This window comes from Eubalaena glacialis, chromosome 15 (genome assembly GCF_028564815.1).
Source record: "Eubalaena glacialis isolate mEubGla1 chromosome 15, mEubGla1.1.hap2.+ XY, whole genome shotgun sequence".
Lineage (NCBI taxonomy): Eukaryota > Metazoa > Chordata > Mammalia > Artiodactyla > Balaenidae > Eubalaena > Eubalaena glacialis.
Window position 1 is genome coordinate 24,955,249 of NC_083730.1, and position 23,031 is coordinate 24,978,279.

General features: G+C 45.4%; 1 protein-coding gene across 2 annotated transcripts in view; it reads left to right on the plus strand.

Annotated features, from left to right (window-relative positions):
* Positions 1 to 23,031, plus strand: part of MYO5B (myosin VB) — a 372,781-nt gene that overhangs the window by 226,691 nt on the left and 123,059 nt on the right. For both annotated transcript variants that reach the window (XM_061168927.1, XM_061168926.1), the window contains exons 8-10: positions 4,333 to 4,440; positions 8,261 to 8,370; positions 13,230 to 13,495. In XM_061168927.1, coding sequence (XP_061024910.1) covers positions 4,333 to 4,440; positions 8,261 to 8,370; positions 13,230 to 13,495 — 484 coding nt within the window. The remainder of the gene's footprint in view (positions 1 to 4,332; positions 4,441 to 8,260; positions 8,371 to 13,229; positions 13,496 to 23,031) is intronic.

Genomic DNA, 23,031 nt, shown 5'->3' on the forward strand with positions numbered 1-23,031 from the left:
CCATGCAGTTTAGCACTGGCTCCTCCATTCGTTCATTAAACCCCATGCAGGCAAATTAGGCCGTGGGGATGTAGTGTTGAACCAAATGTTGTGGGTCCTGCCCTTGCTTCGCTTACATTTACAATACGGATTGAGAAGGGTATGCTAAGGCGAAGCGCAGTTGAGGTGGGTCAGAAGCTGCTCGGGGAAAGTCAAGTTAAATTGGGTCCCAAAGGAGGAAGCCTTGGATGATACACATTAGACTGGTTTTGTGCGGTACTCTAGCTGTTCTGTGCTTGCAGGTCTGATTCTCCCCAGTGAAGTCGTAAACTCCTCGGACAAGGAATGAATGTTACAAGCCTTGTTTGATGGGCACTGCCCTGAGCTGGCAGCTTGGGGCTCTCATGCTGGCTTACAGTCACAAGGGACCAGGAAGGCAGGCCACGTTAAGGGCCACTGCCATCCTCCCCCCTCCTTCCACAGGCCCAGCTGGACTTCTCAGGGCCAACCTGCGGGAGTTGAAAACTTTTTTCTTAGGGTCAGTTTTATAGAAAATGAACGAATGCTGGTAAGATCCATCTGGCTGTATTTGGACTATTTTATCCCAAACGTAACTTTCAGGTAATAGGAAAGAAATCCTCCTCCCCACCCCACCCCCACTTACAGGAGTGCATTGAGGAGAAAAATGACTTTTCCTTACTCCGTGTTTCAGCAAGGTGCAGGCTCCTTGGGCCCCTGGCTGGAGCAGTTGAAAACTACCCGATTGGATCCATTTCTTGCATTCTTACCTGCGTGTGCCCTCTGAGAGCATCTTGGAGTGAAGTGAAGAGCCTTTGATAAGCTCTCCTGCTCAGGCATGAGGCTGTCTTCTGCCTTGTGGGTGGATGGGCTGTGAGCCCTGAAGCTTGACGTTTATAGTTCCACAGATAACCCTGGTTGAATGGATGGAAACATCAAATAAATGAAGGACTAGCCAGCAACTTATAGTGAATATTCAGACCTGCCTCCCCTCCTTCCCTCTTTTCTTCACCTAAACTGTGCTGTTCAAATGCACAGAAATCTCTGTAAGACCCCTTGGCCCTGCAGGAATTTTGTGCATTTGTCTTGAGAATGAAGTGGACAGATGTGCATACAGCCCCACTTTCCTCTGCCCTGTGGTTGGTGGTCTGTTGCATTAAAATGACCTCGGGATGAGATTTTAAAAAATAATACAGTGAATAATGTGTTAGAGTGTGAACAAATGATGGTAAAAAGAGGTATAATGGACCCACATTCCCTTAAATGCAGCGTTCACGTAATAAGGAATAAATCCTTTCTTCTTTTTCATTTCCGTAGCTGCATAGATACAGTTTTATAAACACCCTCTCTTGCCTTGCACAAGTCAGAGTACAGCCTACCCAGGTGAAGTGCAAACCCTGGGCCGTGGCCTTGATGGTCCATTGCTCTAATCACTGGCTTCACGACCCTTCTGTACACTAGTCTGATCCAGTGAGCCAGTTAATAGGGGATTTTGTGATGTATATCTCCTTGGGAATTCTAAGTAAAGAGAGAGACCCAAACTGGAGGACAAGAGACCCGTCTCTGGAATGGGATGATTGGCTTCATGGGCCTAAAAGGAGAGCTGAGATCTAGGCAGGCAAAGCAAATAGGGGAAGAGTGACTGCATCCTGTTGGGATGTCTGTCTTATTAAGAGGGTCTGGGAGTGACGTTAACAGAGGTGATTGTAGCCTTAAAGCAGATGGAAAGGAGATGATTATTTTGATTGGATTCAAATCATTCAGTAGAGAATGCTGTGATTGGCTGTGGTGGCCCCTGCAGTGATGAACCTGAGCAGGAAGAAGTTACTCTGCTGGGCCTGTGAGTTTGGGAACTCAAAGCAGGGAAGGGTGGGGAGGTGTGTTTCACTCAGAACATCAGGCAGTGGGGCCCTGGCCTTTGACAATGAAAGGTCTTTGATAGATGCTGAAAATGCCTCCTTCCCTCCAATATGAAAGCTTAGTGTTCTTTTTGGAGTCTCAAGTGACTCTAGTGTATCAACTGATACTTTTGATTATGATGTAGGTTGTATTTATGGCTAAGTCATGGGATGTCATAGATAACCATCTCCTTAATTGGGTGATCAAGGAATGGGCTCACAGGCCTGGCCAAACCCTGGGTGAGCCTGGGAAACCCCATAAAGCCCTATGGTGCCCAGTTTGCCTGTCTGAAAAATGGGAGTAAGTATACACTTGGCCCTTCATATCTGCAGGTTCTGCATCTGTGGATTCAACCAACTGAAATTCGATCCATGGTTGTGGAGGGCTGACTGTACTATACCCTTTTATACAAGAGACTTGAGCATCTGTGAATTTTGGTATCTGTTGGGGGGGGTGGTCCTAGACCCAACTCCCTGTGCATACAGAGGGACGACTGTATTCAGTCGTCTTCATATGGACACAGTAAAAAAATCATCAAATGAGGTGTTTTGAAAGGTGAGTGTAAAGGGAAAAAAAGAATTGATGCTTTTATTAAACCCTTGAAGCTGTTACATTACTCTGTGCCAGAGCTTCCAGGGTGATTAGATATGAAAGATCCAAATATGCCATTTTCCACAAAGACCTAATGTGACTTGCTTCATCAGAATTCGCTTCTGCTGTGGCTGTGAGTGAGCTCAGGGCCACAGTCCTTCGTCTCCCACTTCAGGTGCCTGCAGTCATCAGAGTGGGTTGAAGTCACTCCTCCAGGAAGCCTTCCCTCATAAAACATGACCAGTATTCTGCTGTTCATTCCCATGTGCAGTGTTGCCTGTTGGTTGTGTGTGAGACTGGGGTTTGGGGCTGAGTTCTGCCACTTCCTAGCTGGGCCTGGTATCGTGGACTTGACCAGTGGGAGGAATTGGCGGAGTGCAGTGTGGCTTGGAGCATAGGATCAAGGTGGGAAGTGGGAGAGACCAGGAAGGAGACATCTGCAGGGCCATTGACGGCATGAACAGGGGTAGAGCTGAGGAATGACAGTAAGGAAGCCGGTGTATCTGGGACATAGAGGTGGGGATGGAAGGACTAGGCGTGAGTCTGGAGTGGTCGGAGGAGGCCACTTCACAAAAGGTCCTGGAGGCCCTTCTAGGGTGTTGGACCTTTGCCTTGAGGGCAGTGGAGCAGGAGGGTGTTTCCAAAGGGCTTTAAGTAGGGAGTGGTGTGATCAGAGTTACCAGAAGTTTAAGGGAGGATTTAGAAAGGACAGGAGCAGAAGCAGGGAGAAAGGCTTAGAGTCTTTTGCAACAGTCCCCAGACAACAGATGCTGAACAGGTCAGACCCTGGATAGTGGCAGTCGGGATGGAGGAAGGAAAGAGACTCAAGAAATTCTTCGGAGATCAAATTGGGAGGACAAAGTGTTGAAGGAGGACCGGGAGTTGCAATGAAGCTGCATCTAAGCATGTGTAACTGATGTGCCTTCAACCGTATGTGCCCAGGTCAAGAGAAAATCATTTAACTGGTGTTTTCAGGGGAGGAGGGAGAACAGCCAGTGTCCAGTTTTGGCATCTTATCAAAATCAAACATTATACACTTATAAATGCCAAGCACTGGACAGAATTGTACCACACAAAGGCATTGTAGTTTGTGGAAAGTTGAAGTGATTTTCTAGGGTGATTTTGTTGAGGTGCAGTTGTTGCCTTACATGCTGGCTCTGAAGCCCTGTAGTTCAGATACTCCCCAGGGCTCGTTGCACTTTTGCCCTCTGCTGAGGGTGGCTCTGAATTCTATGACGGAACCTGGGCCCCTCCTCACTAGTCATCCCCAGGCTGTTAGCAGAGGCCTGACTGAAGAGGAAGTAAGCCGGGGGATGAGAGTCTCAGCCTACATTTGTACACGTGCTTAAATAGCTCAAGGGGGGCCAACGTTTAAAACAAACAAATCATGTCACTCTGGGCGCATCGTTGCCCCTCATGTGTCAAACGAGGTTGTCAGACTAAGATTATTGACGGTCACGGAAGTCTGGTTCTAGGGTGGGTGTACATTTTACTGTGTCTATCAGAGCCTTTTAAAAAACAAGTCTGTGGTGAATGCTACTGTAACTTGAACTTGCCATGACTTTTATGTTCCCTTGTTTTTCACATATCAGTTTTAACACAAATGCAACAACAGGTTCTGTCACTGTGTTGTAATTTTCTGTCTTTTGTTACTCAGTTTTCTCTCCCACTTGCCGTTGTCAGTAAAGATGATATTTGAAAGAGTTCCACATCCAGCTGGGAATAAACTCTGGCCCGGGTCAGCTTGCTCAGGGAGTGGACATCCTCGTGGGGCATGGTCTGTGGTGAACCCGGGGATGAAGCGTCCCTCCCATGCCTGATGCCTCACCTCCTTTCCCACCACAGCCTGTGCCGAGGACTTCTTCTATACGTCACAGGGAGGAGACACGTCCATCGAGGGTGTAGATGATGCTGAGGACTTTGAGAAGACTCGACAAGCCTTCACACTCCTTGGTAAGGAACTTGGGGATGGGGAGAAGGGCCCAGAATGTTGATCGCGTGGAGAAAAGGCACAGCAATGTCCCGCTTTGCTTGCCAGCCTTCATGAGCTGGTGGGGAAGCCCTCTTGCTCTTGGTGAATATCTTCATACTCTTATTCCATCCCAACCCTTGGGCTCCAAAGGTTATGGCGTGGAACTTTGGTGCCCTTTCTTAACAATAGGATTTGAAAGTTGATCTCTCGGGCATTGCCAAGTTCTCCTTTTCACTCCCTCAGGGCGTTGACACCAATGGATGAAAACCAAGAAGAGCCGTGTCTTTTTGTGTTGAGGGTTTGAGGTGGTGTGTTCTAGCAGAAGGAACATGCCTTAGGGACCGAAACCACCCATGTACCACAGTCAGGGTTTCCAAGTGGGAAACAGACTGCAAAGGTCTAGTAGCTCTGCCATACGTACAGTGTTATTTCTGTTGTTGCTGTTTCCATATAGAACTTAGCAGTGGAATCCATAAATCAAGATCTCTCTGTCCTTCTGGGTCATATAAGACAGTAGAGCTGGAGAAAACTGCCCCTTTCCCCGGCCAGTTTTTGGGGAAAAGAGCCCCCAAGTGGTAAAGTGGAAGGCAGTCTGTGCTTAACTGGAAAACTGAAGTGGTAAATTCCTGGGACCTGCAGCCAGAAAAGGGGAAGCTTGGGAAGTTAGCCTGAAATCCACAAAGTGGCTCAGGAGGACCTGGTGCTTTTCCCAGCCCTTCCCTGGCAGACATTTGGCTTCTGAGTCATGTGACCAACCCAGAGCAGCATTTCTTAGGTTCTTTGGGAATCAGGGAGGTTTCATCCAGTGGCCAAACAGGACACGCCCTGATCTCCATATGGGGAGAAAGTCGGGACTTCATGTGCTGAAATCTGCGTGCTGTTCACTTCTCTGGATAACTGGGGGATAGATGTGGTTTGCCTTTTGTACCCATGAGACAGAAACCACACTGGTTATTCCAAAAGAGAAAAATTACTATAATTGTTAACAAGAGCAGTAGTAGATAATTAACTATAAATAAGAGGATTTTAGGGGTCTAGAAATAGTGGGTGTAAAAGAACTGTCTCGAGGGTGAGGAGGAGCAGCCAGTACAGGAGCTGTTGACTAGGAGAGCCCCCCATGCCAGGCTGAGATTTCGATCACTTCTAGGAGGATGTGGCTGCCCCAAGATCAGGAAGCCCTCTGGCGGTAAAGGAACCTGCCAGAGGGTGTGGGCCATCCGTGGTCTGTGTAAGCAGCCTGTAGTGCCCTGGGGTGTGGTGGAGCCAGAACTTCTCAGAAGCAGCTGCTAATGGGGGAGCACGGCCTGAAGACACAGCTGGAACTCACCTGGCAGGTGGCTGGGCTCCCAAGATGAATACTGATGACTGTGGAGGGCCAGAACCAGGAATGGAAATGGCTTCTTGCTGCTCTTGCCTTGTGAAGTCCTTGCAGTGCCCTCTGTTGACCAAGTGTGACATGCCACCAGCAGGCCAAGGGGAAATGTTTACAGGGTCTAGCACCAGTGTGACAAAGCAGGGCAAAGAAGGGCAGATTTGAAGCTGAGAGATAATAAACTGGGTACAGGTGTCCCTGAGTTCCCCAGCACCACAGAGCTGTTTTATTCTCTAGCGTTGGGGAGCAGGTATAGAGGAGACTTGATGTTGAGGAGGATAGCAGTCAGCTAAGAAAGGAGAAGACCCCTGTAGTGCTGGTGTGAGCAGTGGGCATAAGCTGATCCAAGGAGATGGTTGTTCCCTCCAAGGCCCTAAGGAGACTAGGTACTTTAATTCTCAAAGCAAATGGAATTTTAAAAATTAATTATTTTTATAAGCCATTCTTCTCTACTCTTTAATAAACATGGCCATTTTTTAAATTCCAGAGGTTGGCAAACTTTTTCTTAAAGGACATGATAGTAAATATTTTGGGCCCTCTTGGCCATACGATTTCTGTAGCAACTACTTAACTTTGCCACCGTAGTGCAAAAGTAACCATAGACAAAAATGTAAAAGGAAAGACATGACTGTTCTAATAAAACTTTATTTACAAAAACAGGCTGTGGGCTACGAGCCTTTCAGATTTAGTGTTGGATTTTTTTTTTCGTTTTGTTGCTTCCTGTAAAGGGGTACTGCTTATTCAGAGAATCCTGTATTAAAAAGGGACTTTCTGGTCGGTATAGCATAGGAATCCTAACTATTGTTAGGATTCCATAGTCAGTCATCCAGTATCTACTACTTAAACTCCTACTATGACAGGGTGGTTAGGTCTTTGGAAATTGACAAAGCATTGGTTCCTAAGAATAAGAGAAGGGGAGAGGAAAGTGAGATATCCCTCTCATCCTGTGATGGGCCCAGCACCCACTTCCTGACTAGTTCTTCTGTGGGACTTACTTGAGAGCACTCTACAGTGCTTTACTCCCTATACAGGTGCAGAACCGTCCAGCCTCCTGTCTTGTCCTGGGTTTCAGCCTCTGGCTTTAGCTGGTCTTTCTTTTGCCACTCTTACTCAGTTACACTCAGGACATCTGCCTAAATTGTTCACCCTCTGGCTGTTTTTTGGATTATTAGTTTAAGTAAAACCAGATGTTTGAACAATGCGTGCATTTCTGTAGACATTTGCAAGGACTTCCGTCTGTGTAACAAGTATCAATACAGTCATCCTGTCACTCATGTTTCTGAGCACCTACTGTGTGCCAGGCACTGGGGATATAATGATGAAGCAAGAACAGGGATTCGTTGTAATTTTCTTTAAGTTTGTATATTTTGAAGATGTTGTGTAATAAAAATTAAAAAGTAAATCCCTGACCCTATGAAGTTTACACAGTAGTGGTCATCTAACACTATTAAAGTGTAGAGTTAATTTGTCTAGTTCATGCTTGGGTTGTCCACTTTGTTGATTATCTGAGTAAAGTTTTTAATCCTAACATGACACATCTTTACTCCCATTTATATAGGTGTCACTGAGTTTTTTTTTTTTAAGCCTGAGTAAAATATTGCCTTAAAAATAAGTAACTGCATCTGGGGAAGAATTTGGAGAGCAACTGTATTATCTTTTAAACTGAATGGTAGGTCAACTGGTGTTCATTATATTAGTCTGTAGCCTTTTTTTAAGTCTGAAGTATTTGGTAATTCAAAAAGAAATGATAATGCCTTAAAGCTAAATATAAATTTTAAGAGAATATCCATGTCTTTGATAACTTACATACATAAATAACAAAATCGACAGTAGATATCTGCTGTCAGTGGCTCCAGAGTAGGTGTGTGTGTCTATAACTGACGGAGCAGATAGTGTGGTAAACAACAGCCCCCAGGGGAACAGCCAAGGGCCAGGTGGCCATCCAGCCCCATAACAGCACCCCCAGGAGAAGTTTCTCCTCTTCTTTCTCCGTTGGCACTTCAGATGTGTGTCACAGATGTTTGCAGGATATTATGTTGGGAGAAAAATGACTGCAGATAAATGACCATTCTTATTAAACTCATAAAAACATCCATAAAATGTTGATTGAAATGAAGTCCAAAATGGGTCTGCTTGATTGCTGCCTCTCCTTTGCTCTTGGAGAAGTGAAAATGGTAGCGTGACCCATCTGTTTTGATCAGGACAATCACCGTGAAGATATTTCTCTTTTAGTCCAAGGAGCCCCTTTGCCCTCGGAGCTGTTACTGTGAGTGGTAATTACTTGGTGAGGAGCCTGGATCAATTTAGGAGTCACTGGCCCAGAAAGGAAAATGAAACATTTTTTCTTAAGTCCTTAAAAAGAGGGTAAAACATCCTTTCTATCTTACTGTGGATATTGAGTGTCATTCATTCATTTTTTTTTTCCCCAGGAGTGAGAGAGTCCCATCAGATAAACATTTTTAAGATAATTGCTTCCATCCTACACCTTGGAAATGTGGAGATTCAAGCCGAGCGCGATGGTGAATCCTGTAGTATATCAGTAAGTTGCCCAACAGCACCAGAGATAACATGTACACAATTTACTCTGTTCGTACAGTTTTATACAACTGAAATGTCTTTACGCTTAGAGGACATTCATAGGTTATATATTCTTAAGAGTAATGGCTTCTGTTCCCTTGCTGATAATTATTTAAAACAACAAATCCTTTTCAAATCAGCTGCCATCAAGTTTCTGTCGCTGAGGGTGGGGAATTTAGTGGTTACTCAATAAATTATTTTTGATGGTTTGATTTCCCAAGTACCCGAGGTCCATGGAATTCTACAGTGTTATCAGCTCATGAGTACTTTCGGTCTGTGCTTGCAGGGATATGAAGGAGTGTTGGACACCGTACTTGGTGACTGTCTCCAAGGAGCTTACAATCTAATTGGGTGGACAGGACAGATAACCACAGTTGCCAAGATTTTGACAGTACAAAGGAGAATATTGAGACATCTGTATGACAGTATTGCAAACTGTGAAGTGCTCCATAAATGCTCTTAATGACTGTTACTTCCTTGGTGCCCAGTGTAGTACCTTATATGTGGTAGATGAAAAATGTCTAAGTGGGTGGGTGGGGGAGCACTGCCGGTTACAAGTAGTATAGACAGCATGTTGTGGGCTCTCTGGTATGTGATGGTGTCGGGCTGGGCTAAAAAACTGATATTCTGACCTTGAGTAAGGAGTCTGCAATTGTTTCTTTTAGGCCTCTTTTGTGTCCATTTATGGCCAAGTCCTGGGAGGTACAAAGTATGATTCTTGCTACCAAGGTCTTAGAATTTAAATAACTGGGGAAATACAGAAGACAGTACTACAGAATATGAATGTGGGCATGTGTCCAGGCCACGCACAAGCTGATCCTTTTTCAATTGTGCAGACATTTTTTAACCCAGTTAAACCCGGCCCTGCCTTCAAGGAGAGGAAGTCCTGAATGGTAGCTGGCATTTGGCCGAGCTCATCACCCCCATACACCTACAAGAGAAATAGCCTTGGGTTTGGAGCCCCTGGCCCCATCAGGCCTGCCGCCATCCTCGGCACGGAGTCTGCAGCCTCATGAGAGGATCACCCGCTGGGCCCAGTGTGAAAGCAGGGAATGCTGGAGCTGGGCAGTGCTCGGTGCCCCGGGACATTGGCGTGTGTGCGTGTGCCTGTCTGCGTGTATGTGCCTGTGTGTGTGTGTGTGTGTGTGTGTGTGTGCGTGTGTGGCGGGGCAGTGTGGTTGGCCGTGACGATGCTGTGAGACGGATTGAGGTGGGCAGAGGAGAACCTGGTGCCTTGGTGGGGTGGTGGATGGGCCTCTAGTGCAGGCCAGACACTCTTTAGGGCCAGTGAAGCATTGTCCCTCTCGAGAAAGGCACAGAGGGTCTGTGCCTCCCCTCCCAGCACGTCCCCATAAATGTCCCCCGGTTCCTTAGGGCAACCGTACTCTGCCTAGTGTCGGGGACAGGTGAGATTAGGAACGTTGGCATTGAAAAACTCCTGATTTAGGCTGGCCAAATGCAGGAAAGCTGACAGATTTCCCTTGGCCTCCACCCTCCCCTTCCCCCAGTCTCCTTCTTCTCAAGGTCACATCCTGGTCACATCCCCCATCGTGGGTTCTTACAGCGTTCATGCCTCTCCTCCATATCTCTCAGCGTGGTTGTAATTTTACATTTATTATGTGATGATTTGCTGTGTGTCTCTCTCCCTCATGAGACTCCACAGTCTATGAGAACGGGGACTGTTTGCTCACTGTTGTATCACCAGCACCCAGCACAGTGCCCAGGACTTGGCAGATGCCCAGTAAGCAGATGGATGGATGATGGAGGCTCCCTAGGCTCAGGGGTGACGCAAGTGAGCAAATAGATGAGCACTGGGCGGGGCTGGCGGTGAGGCCCGAGGACCAGGGCCAGTGAGTTCCTGGGTGCCTGTGGCTGTGGGTTGAGTGGGACCAGGGCCTCTTTGGAGAGCCAGGACTTGGGCTTATCAGGGAAGTGTCTCTCTGATCTTAGAGTTTATCTTCCGCACCAGCCTCTGCAGGGACCTTCGGGTGAGAAGGAAAGTGAACGTTTACTGGTGGTATTTGATCGATGCCCGTTTCCCCCACTAAACTCCAGGACAGTGTCTCCTGTGCTCACTCTTTTAGCCTCGACACACACTGGCACCCACTGAGTGTGTGTGTAAAGACTGTGTGAAGGAGGAATATCAGGGCACACTTGGGGAAGGTGGGGGGACGGAGGACACAAATGGTGCTGGAGGGAGGGGAGGATGCCTGACAGGTGGAGGCTTGGACACCAGGCCCTTACTCTCAGAGACGACAGGAAGTCAGAGGTTTTTGAGCACAGGTACGTGGTCTAGGCTGGTCTCATATTGTTCTCCAGTTAAAGGCTGTGTCGAGAGCTAATTGAGAGTGAGAACTCGGAGTCAGGTTTGCCAGGGTTCAAATCCTGGTTCTGCCACTTACTGATAGTTTCTTACCTTTCTGTTTCCTTATCTGCGGGCGGGGGTGATATTACCCACCTTGGCACAGGGCTCGAGGGCTTGAGTTCTCGACTGTTATCATCATTGTTGGCAGAGCCAGAGTGGACCTTCTGAGCATCTGTCTCCCTTCGCAGGGTTGGAAAGACTAAGGCCCAGAGAGAGGAAACTCTCTCTCTAAGGTCATAATGACAGTTAATGGCAAAGCCCAGCCAGCGTTCTTGCCCCACACCACTGCCAGCCCTGCTCCTTCCTCTGGATGGTCAGTCCCTGGAGCTGGGGCTGTCTTCCACTAGCCTGATGTTCCCCATCGGTGCCCAGCACGCTGCTGGGCACACAGTGTGTGCTCGCTCGAGAAATGCTTTGCTAAATGGTTGCTAGTGCAAGGATTTTGGTTTATGCCTTGGGTGCGTAGGGTGGACCTCCTACTGTGGAAGGGCTGTCTGTCCAGATGCAGTGTGCCTTCTGCTTGGTAGTTGTTATTTTTAATTAAAGCATGAAAATATGTTCCATAACTGCCAGAGTTACCTTGGAGATGCAATAGCATGCAATTACTTGGACACCAGAGGCAATTTGTTTCTTGAATTTGGCAATATGGGCCCACAAAACTCATCAGCTGCCTATGATGCTGGCTGTCTTTAATGGATTTAGCATCATTTAATTAAGCTTAAGTGTAATTGCATAATGTTAAATCAGTTTCAGTTAATACCTTTAATCAACAGTCAGGAGCGGGTAATAGATGGGCAGGCCACTCCCTGCTGCAGCCGATGGGAACCTGTCCCGTGGTGATGACTGAAAAGTTCCAGAACTTGTGGAACTCTGTGTGTGTGTGTGTGTGTGTGTGTGTGTGTGTGTGTGTGTGTGTTTACAGAGTATGTTAACAAGCCGGTTCCACCACGTTCAACCTACTGTCACTCTCCCCGCCCCCCCACTTTTGTTGAGTAAACCCAGTTAATGGCCTTTGTAACTATTACTCCAACTCCACAAACCATACTCCGGAAAAACTGGCCTTAATGATTTTTGGAGATTCTTTCCTACTCTGACATTTTATTATTTTGTAATTGTGTGTATTTGGGTAGATGGATTTTAAGTATCTATAGGAGGGAGAAAAAATGGCCTGGGGAAATGGTACAGTTATCTGTGTTAATTTTCATTGAACAAGCCTGCATTTACATCCTACGTGGTGGCAGCGTCATCAGAAAATGATTCCCACAAGCAATTCAGGGCCATTAGGAGGTGGCACATGACATTCTACAGGATTCCCTTTCAGCCTCGGAGTTATTAAGCTCTCCAGCAGGCTCATGGCTGGGTTATCAACTTCCCCTGGGGGATTTAGATGAGGGAATGAATAATGGGCGAGAAGAACCTCTAGAGGAAAAGCAGGTTTTCTGTGGGGTGTTGTGAATGGGCAGCAAGGGGGACCCAGGACACCTACACACTTGGGCGAAATAAGACAAGACTCTGGGGGTGACTTGGTTATCAGGGACTCAAGGGCAAGGTGATGTGATTGGTACTTTGGGTAATTGAGGGTCAAGATGAAATGCAGATGGCTACCTGGGTGTGTTCTTGTACTTCTCTGGGGCTCAGTTTCTTACCTGTATGGCGAAGGGACTTACGCTGGAGGCATCCCTAGTTTTTCCCAGCTCTAAACATGAATATCAGTTACAGTGTTCCAAGTGATCTTCCCAAGTCAAAATTTGTTCCTTATTTTTTGCCATTTGTCCTAGCTTTCCACCTAGATTCACTTTCTTTCCAAGTGGCAAGTGCTTAAAGAATGTAAATAAGTTCAGTTATGTGTTTAGTGTCACGGGAGCTAAGATGAAAGCAAATCTGCTTGGAAGCTTACGACGGTGTGATGTCAGTGTGCCGCCATCGTCCAGGGGGGTCATCTCAGGGCTCGTTTCCGAGCGCACTGCTCTACACCGCGTGCTAGCCCAGGGTAACCCTCAAAAGCGAGGACCTTTCCGGGGCTGTGGATTGAGCGCTGCTTGTGGAACTCTGCAGTTGGAAGCTACATTCACTGTGATTTTGCCTCTGGCTCCTTATTCTTAACGGATTATCTGTTCCTAAGTTATCAGTTCTCATCCTGCTCCCTTCACTCCGGAACCCTCTCCTCCAGTTACCCTTCAGGCCCTGGCAGGGGAGGAGGGGACAAGGAAAGTGGAGAGTTGTTTTTTAAAGCCCTGCTGATGATTTGTTCATTAGCAGGTATTATCAGTTAGAGCGACACTCTTTGGGCCCCAGTTGTCACTTAGTGGTGTGAGAGTGCATGAGATGGCTGGGGCAGTGGCTAGGGATGAAATGGGGTTCTGGGGGGCCTAGAGTTGGGTTCCTTCCCTCCCTAGAGCATGATGGTGGGCTGTCCTCCACGCCCCTCCTGAACCCTTCTCCCGTGTCTCTTCCAGCCCGAGGATGAACACCTGAGCAACTTCTGCCAGCTGCTGGGGGTGGAGCACAGTCAGATGCAGCACTGGCTGTGCCATCGCAAGCTGGTCACCACCTCGGAGACCTACGTCAAGACCATGTCCCTGCAGCAGGTGGTCAACGCGCGCAATGCCCTGGCCAAGCACATCTACGCCCAGCTGTTTGACTGGATCGTGGGGCACATCAACAAGGCCCTGCACACCTCCCTCAAGCAGCACTCCTTCATCGGGGTCCTGGACATCTACGGGTAGGACTGTGCCTCCTCCCGCTGATCACTGGTGTCTTCCTGCTGGCATTTTAGAGCCAGCGGGGACCCTGGAGACCTTCCTGGTGGTTCTCAACCAGGAGAGTGTGAAATATGGGGGAAGGGGGCATTTTTGGTTGTCACAGTGACTGGGTCTCTGAGGCCGGCACTTGGTGGCCCAAGGCCAGGGATGCTAGGTGTCCTACAATACAGAGGACAGTCCCGAGGAAAAATGGACCCTATCAAACACCAGTAGCTCCCCCACTGAGAAACCCCACAGACATCCCTTTGTCTTTTAGGGAAGCTGAGGCCCAGAGATGGCAGTGTCTTGTCCAACATCAGACTGGAGGTTTCTGTGAACTTAAATTCAGGTTTTCTACTTCAGTTATGTTTTATTTAAAACTGTCATCCGACCTCATTCACGATATCACCAATCAAGGTGATTGTTTTAATACTGTAATTGTGCCCAGTGCTGCGATACAGGTTGATATTGTGTGTGGTCATTCCTGAAGTTTCTCTGCATTTTAGAATTCTAGCCTAGTGGAAAAGACGGTTACTCATAACAGTGTAACTTACAGGGAGAGGCAACCTGGCATGTCGAAAGTGTACTTCACTAGGCACTAGGAGACTGGCTTTCTGACTCATTGCTGTCCCCAGCTAGCTGAATGACCCTCTACAGATCACAGCTCTTCTATTCTTTAGTTTCTATAGCTTGAAAGGAAGTTTTGAGCCACAAATCTCTCTTAGGTGCATTCCAGGTCCTTCTAGAATTGCTTGAAATTATATGTACTGGGTTGAAACCTTACCTGCACTTCTTTTATGATCAATGTCCTGCCCTCTTTAAGCTAATAATAGATGAAATCCTCCAGGATCTTTATATCATAGAGGTCATGGTTTCTGTCTTAAAATAGAACTTTGGACCCTTAGAAGTGCAGAGTTGTAAGAGCCACGATACTCTGGTAGAAATGACTGCTCAGTGGGCTGACAAGCTGGTGCTCGCCTTATGTTGAGGCTGTAGCAAAGGAAAACCTCCTCTAGAAGCGGCCGCTTTCCCCTGCAAAGATAGGCTGTCCCAGCTCCATCTCGGCTGCTCTTGTTCATCACTGGGCTTCGAATCAAATCATGTCACATGCTGTGGCAGGAAACTTGATTTCTGGCATCACAGAGGCTTCCAGAACATGCTGAAGAGTTAAGTCACATGCACGAGCTACATAATACAAGAGACAACAGAAGAAATTGTAACAGGGTCGGTTTGAGGGTTTGGACACTTGGTGCTGTACAAGTTTCAAGGCAGAAGAGTGCACGCTTGTTGGCACAGTCAGGAAAAGCTTTACGTGGAAGGTGAGGCTTGAACTCGATCTTTCAAGGAGAGAGTAGAACACGGGCAGTGGGGGGAGACCCTTTGGGACAGGAGCACAGTCCAGATGGTAGGAAAAAAGCCACCTCCTAGGTGATGAGAAGCACAGTGGAGGATGAGCTGGGGGGAGGCAGGAGAATGCATCCTCCCCGGGCTCTCCAGGGTTCTAGCCGAGTGACTGTGGACATGCCACTTCTCTTCTGCTCCATCGAGAGCCTGTTTTTGACTCGGCCCTTCCAGTTGCTCTGGGGAGAGCAACATAGAACAGCCTGTGCACCCTGGAAACATACTACCGAGCTGTCAGTAATTAATTCTGTGTCATTCATCCCTCTGCCGTGAGTATTTTCAGGTAATTGGGTTTCAAAAAAACTGACCTTTAGTGTTACCTTCTGATGTAAGAGCTAGAGAAAGTCAGGATGCAGCATCTGACCTGGTTCCCTTAATCTACCTGGGCAAGAATCTATTTTTACTGAGTTTTCGGTGTGGGAAGATTAATGTGGAGACTCACTGTTCTTGCTGTTTTTTTTTTTTTAAAACATCTTTTTTGGAGTATAATTGCTTTACAACGTTGTGTTAGTTTCTGCTGTATAACAAAGTGAATCAGCTCTATGCATACCTATATCCCCATATCCCCTCCCTCTTGCGCCTCCCTCCCACCCTCCCTATCCCACCCCTCTATGTGGTCACAAAGCACCAAGCTGATCTCCCTGTGCTATGCAGCTGCTTCCCACTAGCTATCTATTTTACATTTGGTAGTGTATATATGTCAATGCTACTCTCTCACTTCGTCTCAGCTTTCCCTTCCCCCTCCCCGTGTCCTCAAGTCCATTCTCTACATCTTTGTCTTTATTACTATCCTGCCCCTAGGTTCATCAGAACCATTTGTTATTTTCGATTCCATATATATGTGTTAGCATACGGAATTTGTTTTTCTCTTTCTGACTTACTTCACTCTGTATGACAGACTCTCGGTCCATCCACCTCACTACAAATAACTCAGTTTTGTTTCTTTTTATGGCTGAGTAATATTCCATTGTATATATGTGCCACAACTTCTTTATCCATTCGTCTGTCAATGGACACTTAGGTTGCTTCCATGTCCTGGCTATTGTAAATACAGCTGCAGTGAACATTGTGGTACATATCTCTTTTTGAATTATACTTTTCTCAGGGTATATGCCCTGTAGTGGGATTGCTGGGTCGTATGGTAGTTCTATTTTTAGTTTTTTTAAAGAACCTCCATACTGTTTTCCATAGTGGCTGTATCAATTTACATTCCCAACAACAGTGCAAGAGGGTTCCCTTTTCTCCACACCCTCTCCAGCATTGTTTGTAGATTTTTTGATGATGGCCATTCTGACCAGTGTGAGGTGATACCTCATTGTAGTTTTGATTTGCATTTCTCTAATGATTAGTGATGTTGAGCATCCTTTCATGTGTTTATTGGCAATCTGTATATCTTCTTTGGAGAAATATCTATTTAGGTCTTCCACCCATTTTTGGATTAGGTTGTTTGTTTTTTTGATATTGAGCTGCATGAGCTGCTTGTAAATTTTAGAGATTAATCCTCTGTCAGTTGCTTCATTTGCAAATATTTTCTCCCATTCTGAGGGTTGTCTTTTTGTCTTGTTTATGGTTTCCTTTGCTGTGCAAAAGCTTTCAAGTTTCATTAGGTCCCATTTGTTTATTTTTGTTATTTCCATTTCTCTAGGAGGTGGGTCAAAAAGGATCTTGCTGTGATTTATGTCACAGAGTGTTCTGCCTATGTTTTCCTCTAAGAGTTTTATAGTGTCTGGCCTTACATTTAGATCTTTAATCCATTTTGAGTTTATTTTTGTGTATAGTGTTCGGGAGTGTTCTAATTTCATTCTTTTCCATGTAGCTGTCCAGTTTTCCCAGCACCACTTATTGAAGAGGCTGTCTTTTCTCCATTGTATATTCTTGCCTCCTTTATCAAAAATAAGGTGACCATATGTGCATGGGTTTATCTCTGGGCTTTCTATCCTGTTCCATTGATCTATATTTCTGTTTTTGTGCCGAGACCATACTGTCTTGATTACTGTAGCTTTATAGTATAGTCTGAAGTCAGGATTCCTCCAGCTCCATTTTTCTTTACAAGATTGCTTTGGCTGTTCGGGGTCTTTTGTGTTTCCATACAAATTGTAAAATTTTTTGTTCTAGTTCTGTGAAAAATGCCATTGGTAGTTTGATAGGGATTGCATTGAATCTGTAGATTGCTTTGGGTAGTATAGTCATTTTCACAGTGTTGATTCTTCCAATCCAAGAACATGGTATATCTCTCCATCTATTTATATCGTCTTTAATTTCTTTCATCAGTGTCTTATAGTTTTCTGCATACAGGGCTTTTGTCTCCTTAGGTAGGTTTCATTCTTAGGTATTTTATTCTTTTTTGTTGCAGTGGTAAATGGGAGTGTTTCCTTAATTTCTCTTTCAGGTTTTTCATCGTTAGTGTGCAGGAATGCAGGAGATTTCTGTGCATTAATTTTGTATCCTGCTACTTTACCAAATTCATTGAATAGCTCTAGTTATTTTCTGGTAGCATCCTTAGGATTCTTTATGTATAGTATCATGTCATCTACAAACAGTGACAGTTTTACTTCTTTTCCAATTTGGATTCCTTTTATTTCTTTTTCTTCTCTGACTGCTGTGGCTAAAACTTCCAAAACTATGTTGAATAATAGTGGTGAGAGTGGGCAACCTTATCTTGTTCCTGATCTTAGAGGAAATGGTTTCAGTTTTTCACCATTGAGAACGATGTTGGCTGTGATGTTTGTCATATATGGCCTTTATTATGTTGAGGTAGGTCCCCTCTATGCCCATGTTCTGGAGAGTTTTTATCATAAATGGGTGTTGAATTTTGTTGAAAGCTTTTTCTGCATTTGTTGAGATTATCATATGGTTTATATCCTTCAGTTTGTTAATATGGTGTATCACATTGATTTGCGTATATTGAAGAATCCTTGCATTCCTGGGATAAACCCCACTTGATCATGGTGTATGATCCTTTTAATGGGCTGCTGGATTCTGTCTGCTAGTATTTTGTTGAGGATTTTTGCATCTGCGTTCATCAGTGATATTGGCCTGTAGTTTTCTTTCTTTGTAGTATCTTTGTCTGGTTTTGGTATCAGGGTGATGGTGGCCTCGTCGAATGAGTTTGGGAGTGTTCCTCCCTCTGCTATATTTTGGAAGAGTTTGAGAAGGATAGGTGTTAGCCCTTTTCTAAATGTTTGATAGAATTCACGTGTGAAGCCATCTGGTCCTGGGCTTTTGTTTCTTGGGAGTTTTTCAATCACATTTTCAATTTCAATGCTTGTGATTGGTCTGTTCATATTTTCTGTTTCTTCCTGGTTCAGTGTTTGAAGGTTGTACTTTTCTAAGAAATTGTCTGTTTTTTCCAGGTTGTCCATTTTATTTGCATATGGTTGTTTGTAGCAGTCTCTCATGATTCTTTGTATTTCTGCAGTGTCAGTTGTTACTTCTTTTTCATTTCTAATTCCTTTTTTTTAAATTTTTTTAGTTTTTATAAACTTTCTCTTTTTTTAATTAATTAATTAATTAATTTATTTTGGCTGTGTTGGGTCTTCGTTGCTGTGTGCAGGCTTTCTCTAATTGCGGTGAGTGGGGGATACTCTTTGTTGTGGTGCGCGGGCCTCTCATTGCAGTGGCCTCTCTGTTGCGGAGCACGGGCTCTAGGGCATGTGGGCTTCAGTAGTTGTGGTGCATGGACTTCAGTAGTTGTGGCTGGTGAGCTCTAGAGCCCAGGCTCAGTAGTTGTGGCTCATGGGCTTAGTTGCTCTGCGGCATATGGGTTGGGATCTTTCCGGACCAGGACTTGAACCCATGTCCCCTGCATTGGCAGGTGGATTCTTAACCACTGCACCACCAGGGAAGCTGGTGGTCAGCACTGATCCTCTGTGCGGGAATCTCTCCGCTTTGCCCTCCATACCCCTGGTGCTGCACTCTCCTCCGTGGCTCCGAAGCTTCCCCCCCGCCACCCCCTGTCTCCACCAGTGAAGGGGCTTCCTAGTGTGTGGAAACTTTTCCTCCTTCACAGCTCCCTCCCAGTGGGGCAGGTCCCGTCCCTATTCTTTTTTCTCTGTTTTTCCTTTTTTCTTTTGCCCTACCCAGGTACGTGGGGAGTTTCTTGCCTTTTGGGAAGTCTGAGGTCTTCTGCCAGCGTTCAGTAGGTGTTCTGTAGGAGTTGTTCCACGTGTAGATGTATTTTTGTTGTATTTGTGGGGAGGAAGGTGAACTCCATGTCTTACTCCTCCCTCACCTTGAAGGTCTCCCCATTGTCAATGGCACGTAAAAGTATTATGACTGCAGTGCTACTGATACGTACAATATCGTGCCTCAGTTCTGTTATAGGTACATACTGTCTTAGCAGTGCCTTGAGTTTAAATAGATAGTTCCTCCCTTCCAAGGGATCCCCAGCAAGAGGCTTTGCCTATTGGTGGTGGTGGTGGTGGGGAAAGCCTCTGTGGGTTGGGCTGCTGGTGCTGCTGTGTCTGGAGTTGTTAGCTGAGCCCCTGCAAGCTGGGATTTTGTGTTCATATTTGCCATTTAATTCTTATAATTGAGTTTATTTGCTCTAAGATCCTGTGCCCGCCCAAAGGGGGGAAATAGATCACAGGGAAGACTTGTCTTTGGCTTGAAGGTGCACTTGTCCGTGGGTGGATGGGGATCCGTAGGACTCCATCTCCTAATTCTGGTGCCAGCTCCTGACCTGTGTGTCTCCTTCCTCCCCGTGTGGCCGTGGGTTCCTTTGAGAACATCTGACAGCTTTCCAGCGAGGACAGGTCCCATTGCAGGGGGGGCTGTGCAGCCTGGGGCCCTGGACAAGCACTCTCGGGGAGTTTCCTCCCCTTTGGCTTCCTTCCAGGTGCACTCTGCTGTTTTCTCTTTTTTTTAATCCTTGTTCCTTCTCAGAAGCTAATTTACTTTTTCAAACCTTGTCCTAAAGCGGTCATATTTAGAAAGCGATTCACCTCCTCCTGGGGAGAGAGAAATGCCCCGCACGGTTCCTCCTCCCCCTGCTCAGTCAGTGCCGGCTTCACGCGCTGTGGGCAGAGTTCAGGATGGCCAGTTAGATAAGGTGGGCTCAGCGTTAACCAGCTGCTGTCTAACTGGGCCATTTGTGGCCAAGGAAGCACTTACAGACGATCCTGAATGTACATATGCCTGCTCCTCATCAGTTCTGGTCTGCCGAGAAATCATTCTTCTTCTTTTCTGGTAAGAAGGTATGTAATGAATGCTTAGGAGACTAAAACCAAAAACTTCACAGGAAAGCAGGTGACTTGAATCTGGAGGTACTGTTTCTGATCCATCAGGTTAGTGACATCATTTCTTAATCTGGGAGAAAGTGGAAACATTTGGTGGAAACTGGGATTTACATTGAACTCTTTACTGTCATCTCCCTTTCCCAATCATGGTGTTCTTCTGCCTTGTTTCCTTTGGGCTTCAGACACCTTCCAGGTATCTTTCAGAAACCTTCAGAAAAGATACCTTTCAGAAACCCACTGAATCTGTTGTTTTCAGTTACTTGAAAGTGGGTGTCGTGCTTGATACTCTACCTCTGTTACCCTCTCTAATGACCTCCTCTCATTTCAAACTAATTCCTGTTTTTAGGCTTTATTTACAAACAGTATGACTATGGGAAGTGATGCTTCCATAGCATCTGAAAACTCCAGCATTTTTTTTATATTTTGAGTTTCCTACCCAAATCCCTGACCACCGAACTCTGGAGAGGGAGGAGACCATCTATCCCAATGTCTCACTCGTTGTTTCTCAGCCCTAGATGGGGATACCTTGATGCACATAGAAGGTGCCCTTGGGATGACCTAATGTTTTTAATTTTCTTATTCCTCCTTGTCACCTGTGAGCAAAAGAGAGCATGTGGAAGCTGGAGAGAGCGGGAAGGAGGGTGGGGTTAGGTTTCTGAATACATTAAACCCCACTGATTAAGAGGAAAGGAATAAGGAGTTATCTTCCTCTCTGAATTAGGTTGGAAATGTGCAAAGCAAGCAAATAAGAGTGGGATTGCTGCCCCCCCTCCCCTACAAGTAGGTACTGATTACTTCAGCTGGGATGACTCTCCGTAGATAAACTGTAGTGCCTAGCTAGAGTGTTACTGGGTCACCAGTCAAGCTCATTCTAGAGACAACTGGAAGGAGTTCCATAGTATAAATGAGCCACTCCAGATTTTTGTATAAATGTTTAGTATGTTACTATAGAATCAGCAGCTAGAGTGAATAATCAGTCACTTCTGTATACATAAGCAAGCAGTGTGTGAGCCAGCATCATACATACATACCTCCCCTTATCATGATGTTCCGAAGGGTAGTTAGTTCAGATGGTAGAAAAGGCTGTGAGTGCCTAAGTAAATTGCTTGGGCCACAGCTGCCTCCACCACAGCTGTGGTGAGCCCCCTGCTCAGAGGCCCTTCTCTCAGACTCTCCTGCACCGTTCCAGATACACAGTGTCCTGGTAGAAGCACGGCTTCCCTACATCTTGCTCCCCTGCCCCAGCTCCAAAAAGTGCAGAGCAAGCAACACCCAGGTCAATTTAGCCAACCCAAGCCGAGCTCTTTTCCTTAACTAAGGATCTGTGAAGCTGCCTGCAGGGTATTTCTTACCAGGCAGGGGATGGAAATTAATAGGAGAGAGCCAGGCAGCTTTTGGCTGGGGTTTCCTTTTCATGTTGCATTAACCAGCATTTGCCTCTACAGGCTTGATTAATTACAATCTTAATCCTTTATTCCTCTCTCCTCCTCGAGGCAATGAGAAATAAATGGTTCCAATTTGGGAAAAATACACATTTATTTGTCTTTGACCTGAGCCTTCAAAATGCCAAGATAGCAGGAGGCTTTGGCTATGGCCAGCTCATTCTTGAAGAGGACAGTTGGCCTAGGGGACTTTGGGAGTAAGGCAGGGATAGATTCATGCCTAATGCTGAGGAATAGTGAGGGAGAGGATGCCGAGGGACGTTTGGGCCCCAGGAACAGGAAATGGGGTTTGCTGGGATTTTATATCTTCCTCAGTTCTTGTGTTACTTTCTGTGTCTCTTATGGTATTTCCTAACTTTAAGTTTGCATCCAGCTCTATTCAGTGCTTTTTAATGATTTATTTTAAAAGGTATTTTTAAATTGTAGTTTAAAGAAAAAACACAATATAAAATTTACCATCTTAACCGTTTTTACGTATACAGTGCAGTAATGTTAAGTATATTCACATTGATGTGCAATAGATCTCTAGAACTTTTTCATGTTGGAAAACTGAAAGTCTATACCCATTAAACAACTCCGATCTTCCCTCCCACAGCCCCTGGCAACCACCATTCTATGTTCCGTCTCTATGATTTTGACAATTCCACGTACTTCGTGCAAATGGAATCATAGTATCTATCTTCTGGGACTATCTTATTTCACTTAGCATAACGTCCTCAAGATTCAACCATGTTGTAGCATGTGACAAGATTTCCTTTTTTTTTAAAGGTGAATAATAATACATTGTATGCATGTACCACATTTTATTTATCCATCCATTGATGGACATTTGGGCTGCTTCTTCCTCTTGGCTATTGTGAAAATGCTGCAATGACCAAGGAAGGGTGTGCAAATATCTCTTCTTTTAGACTTCTTGGATATATAACCAGAAGTAGGATTGCTGGATCATATAGTAATTCTATTTTTAATTATTTGAGGAACCTCTATGTTGTTTTTTATAGTAGCTGCACCATTTTACATTTTTACCAGTAGTGCCCAGGGGTTCCAGTTTCTCCACATCCTTGCTGACACTTGTTGTTTTCTGGTTTTTTGATAGTGGCCATCCCAATAGGTATGAGGTGGTATCTCATGGTTTTGATATGCATTTCTCTAATGATTTATGATCGTCTTTTCATATGCTTCTTGGCCATTCGTATATCTTCTTGGAGAAATGTTTTAAGTTCTTTGACCATTTTTAAATCAAGTTATTTAGTTTTGTTTTTTTTTTGAGTTGTAGGATTTCTTTATATATTCTGGATATTAACCCCTTTTCAGAAATACGATTTGCAAACATGTTCTACCGTTCTGTAAGTTGCCTTTAATGATATATTTTAAGTAAATTTCTTAGGCTCACCATTTGACTTTGTCATTTTGATGGAAATTCTTTTTTTTTTTTTT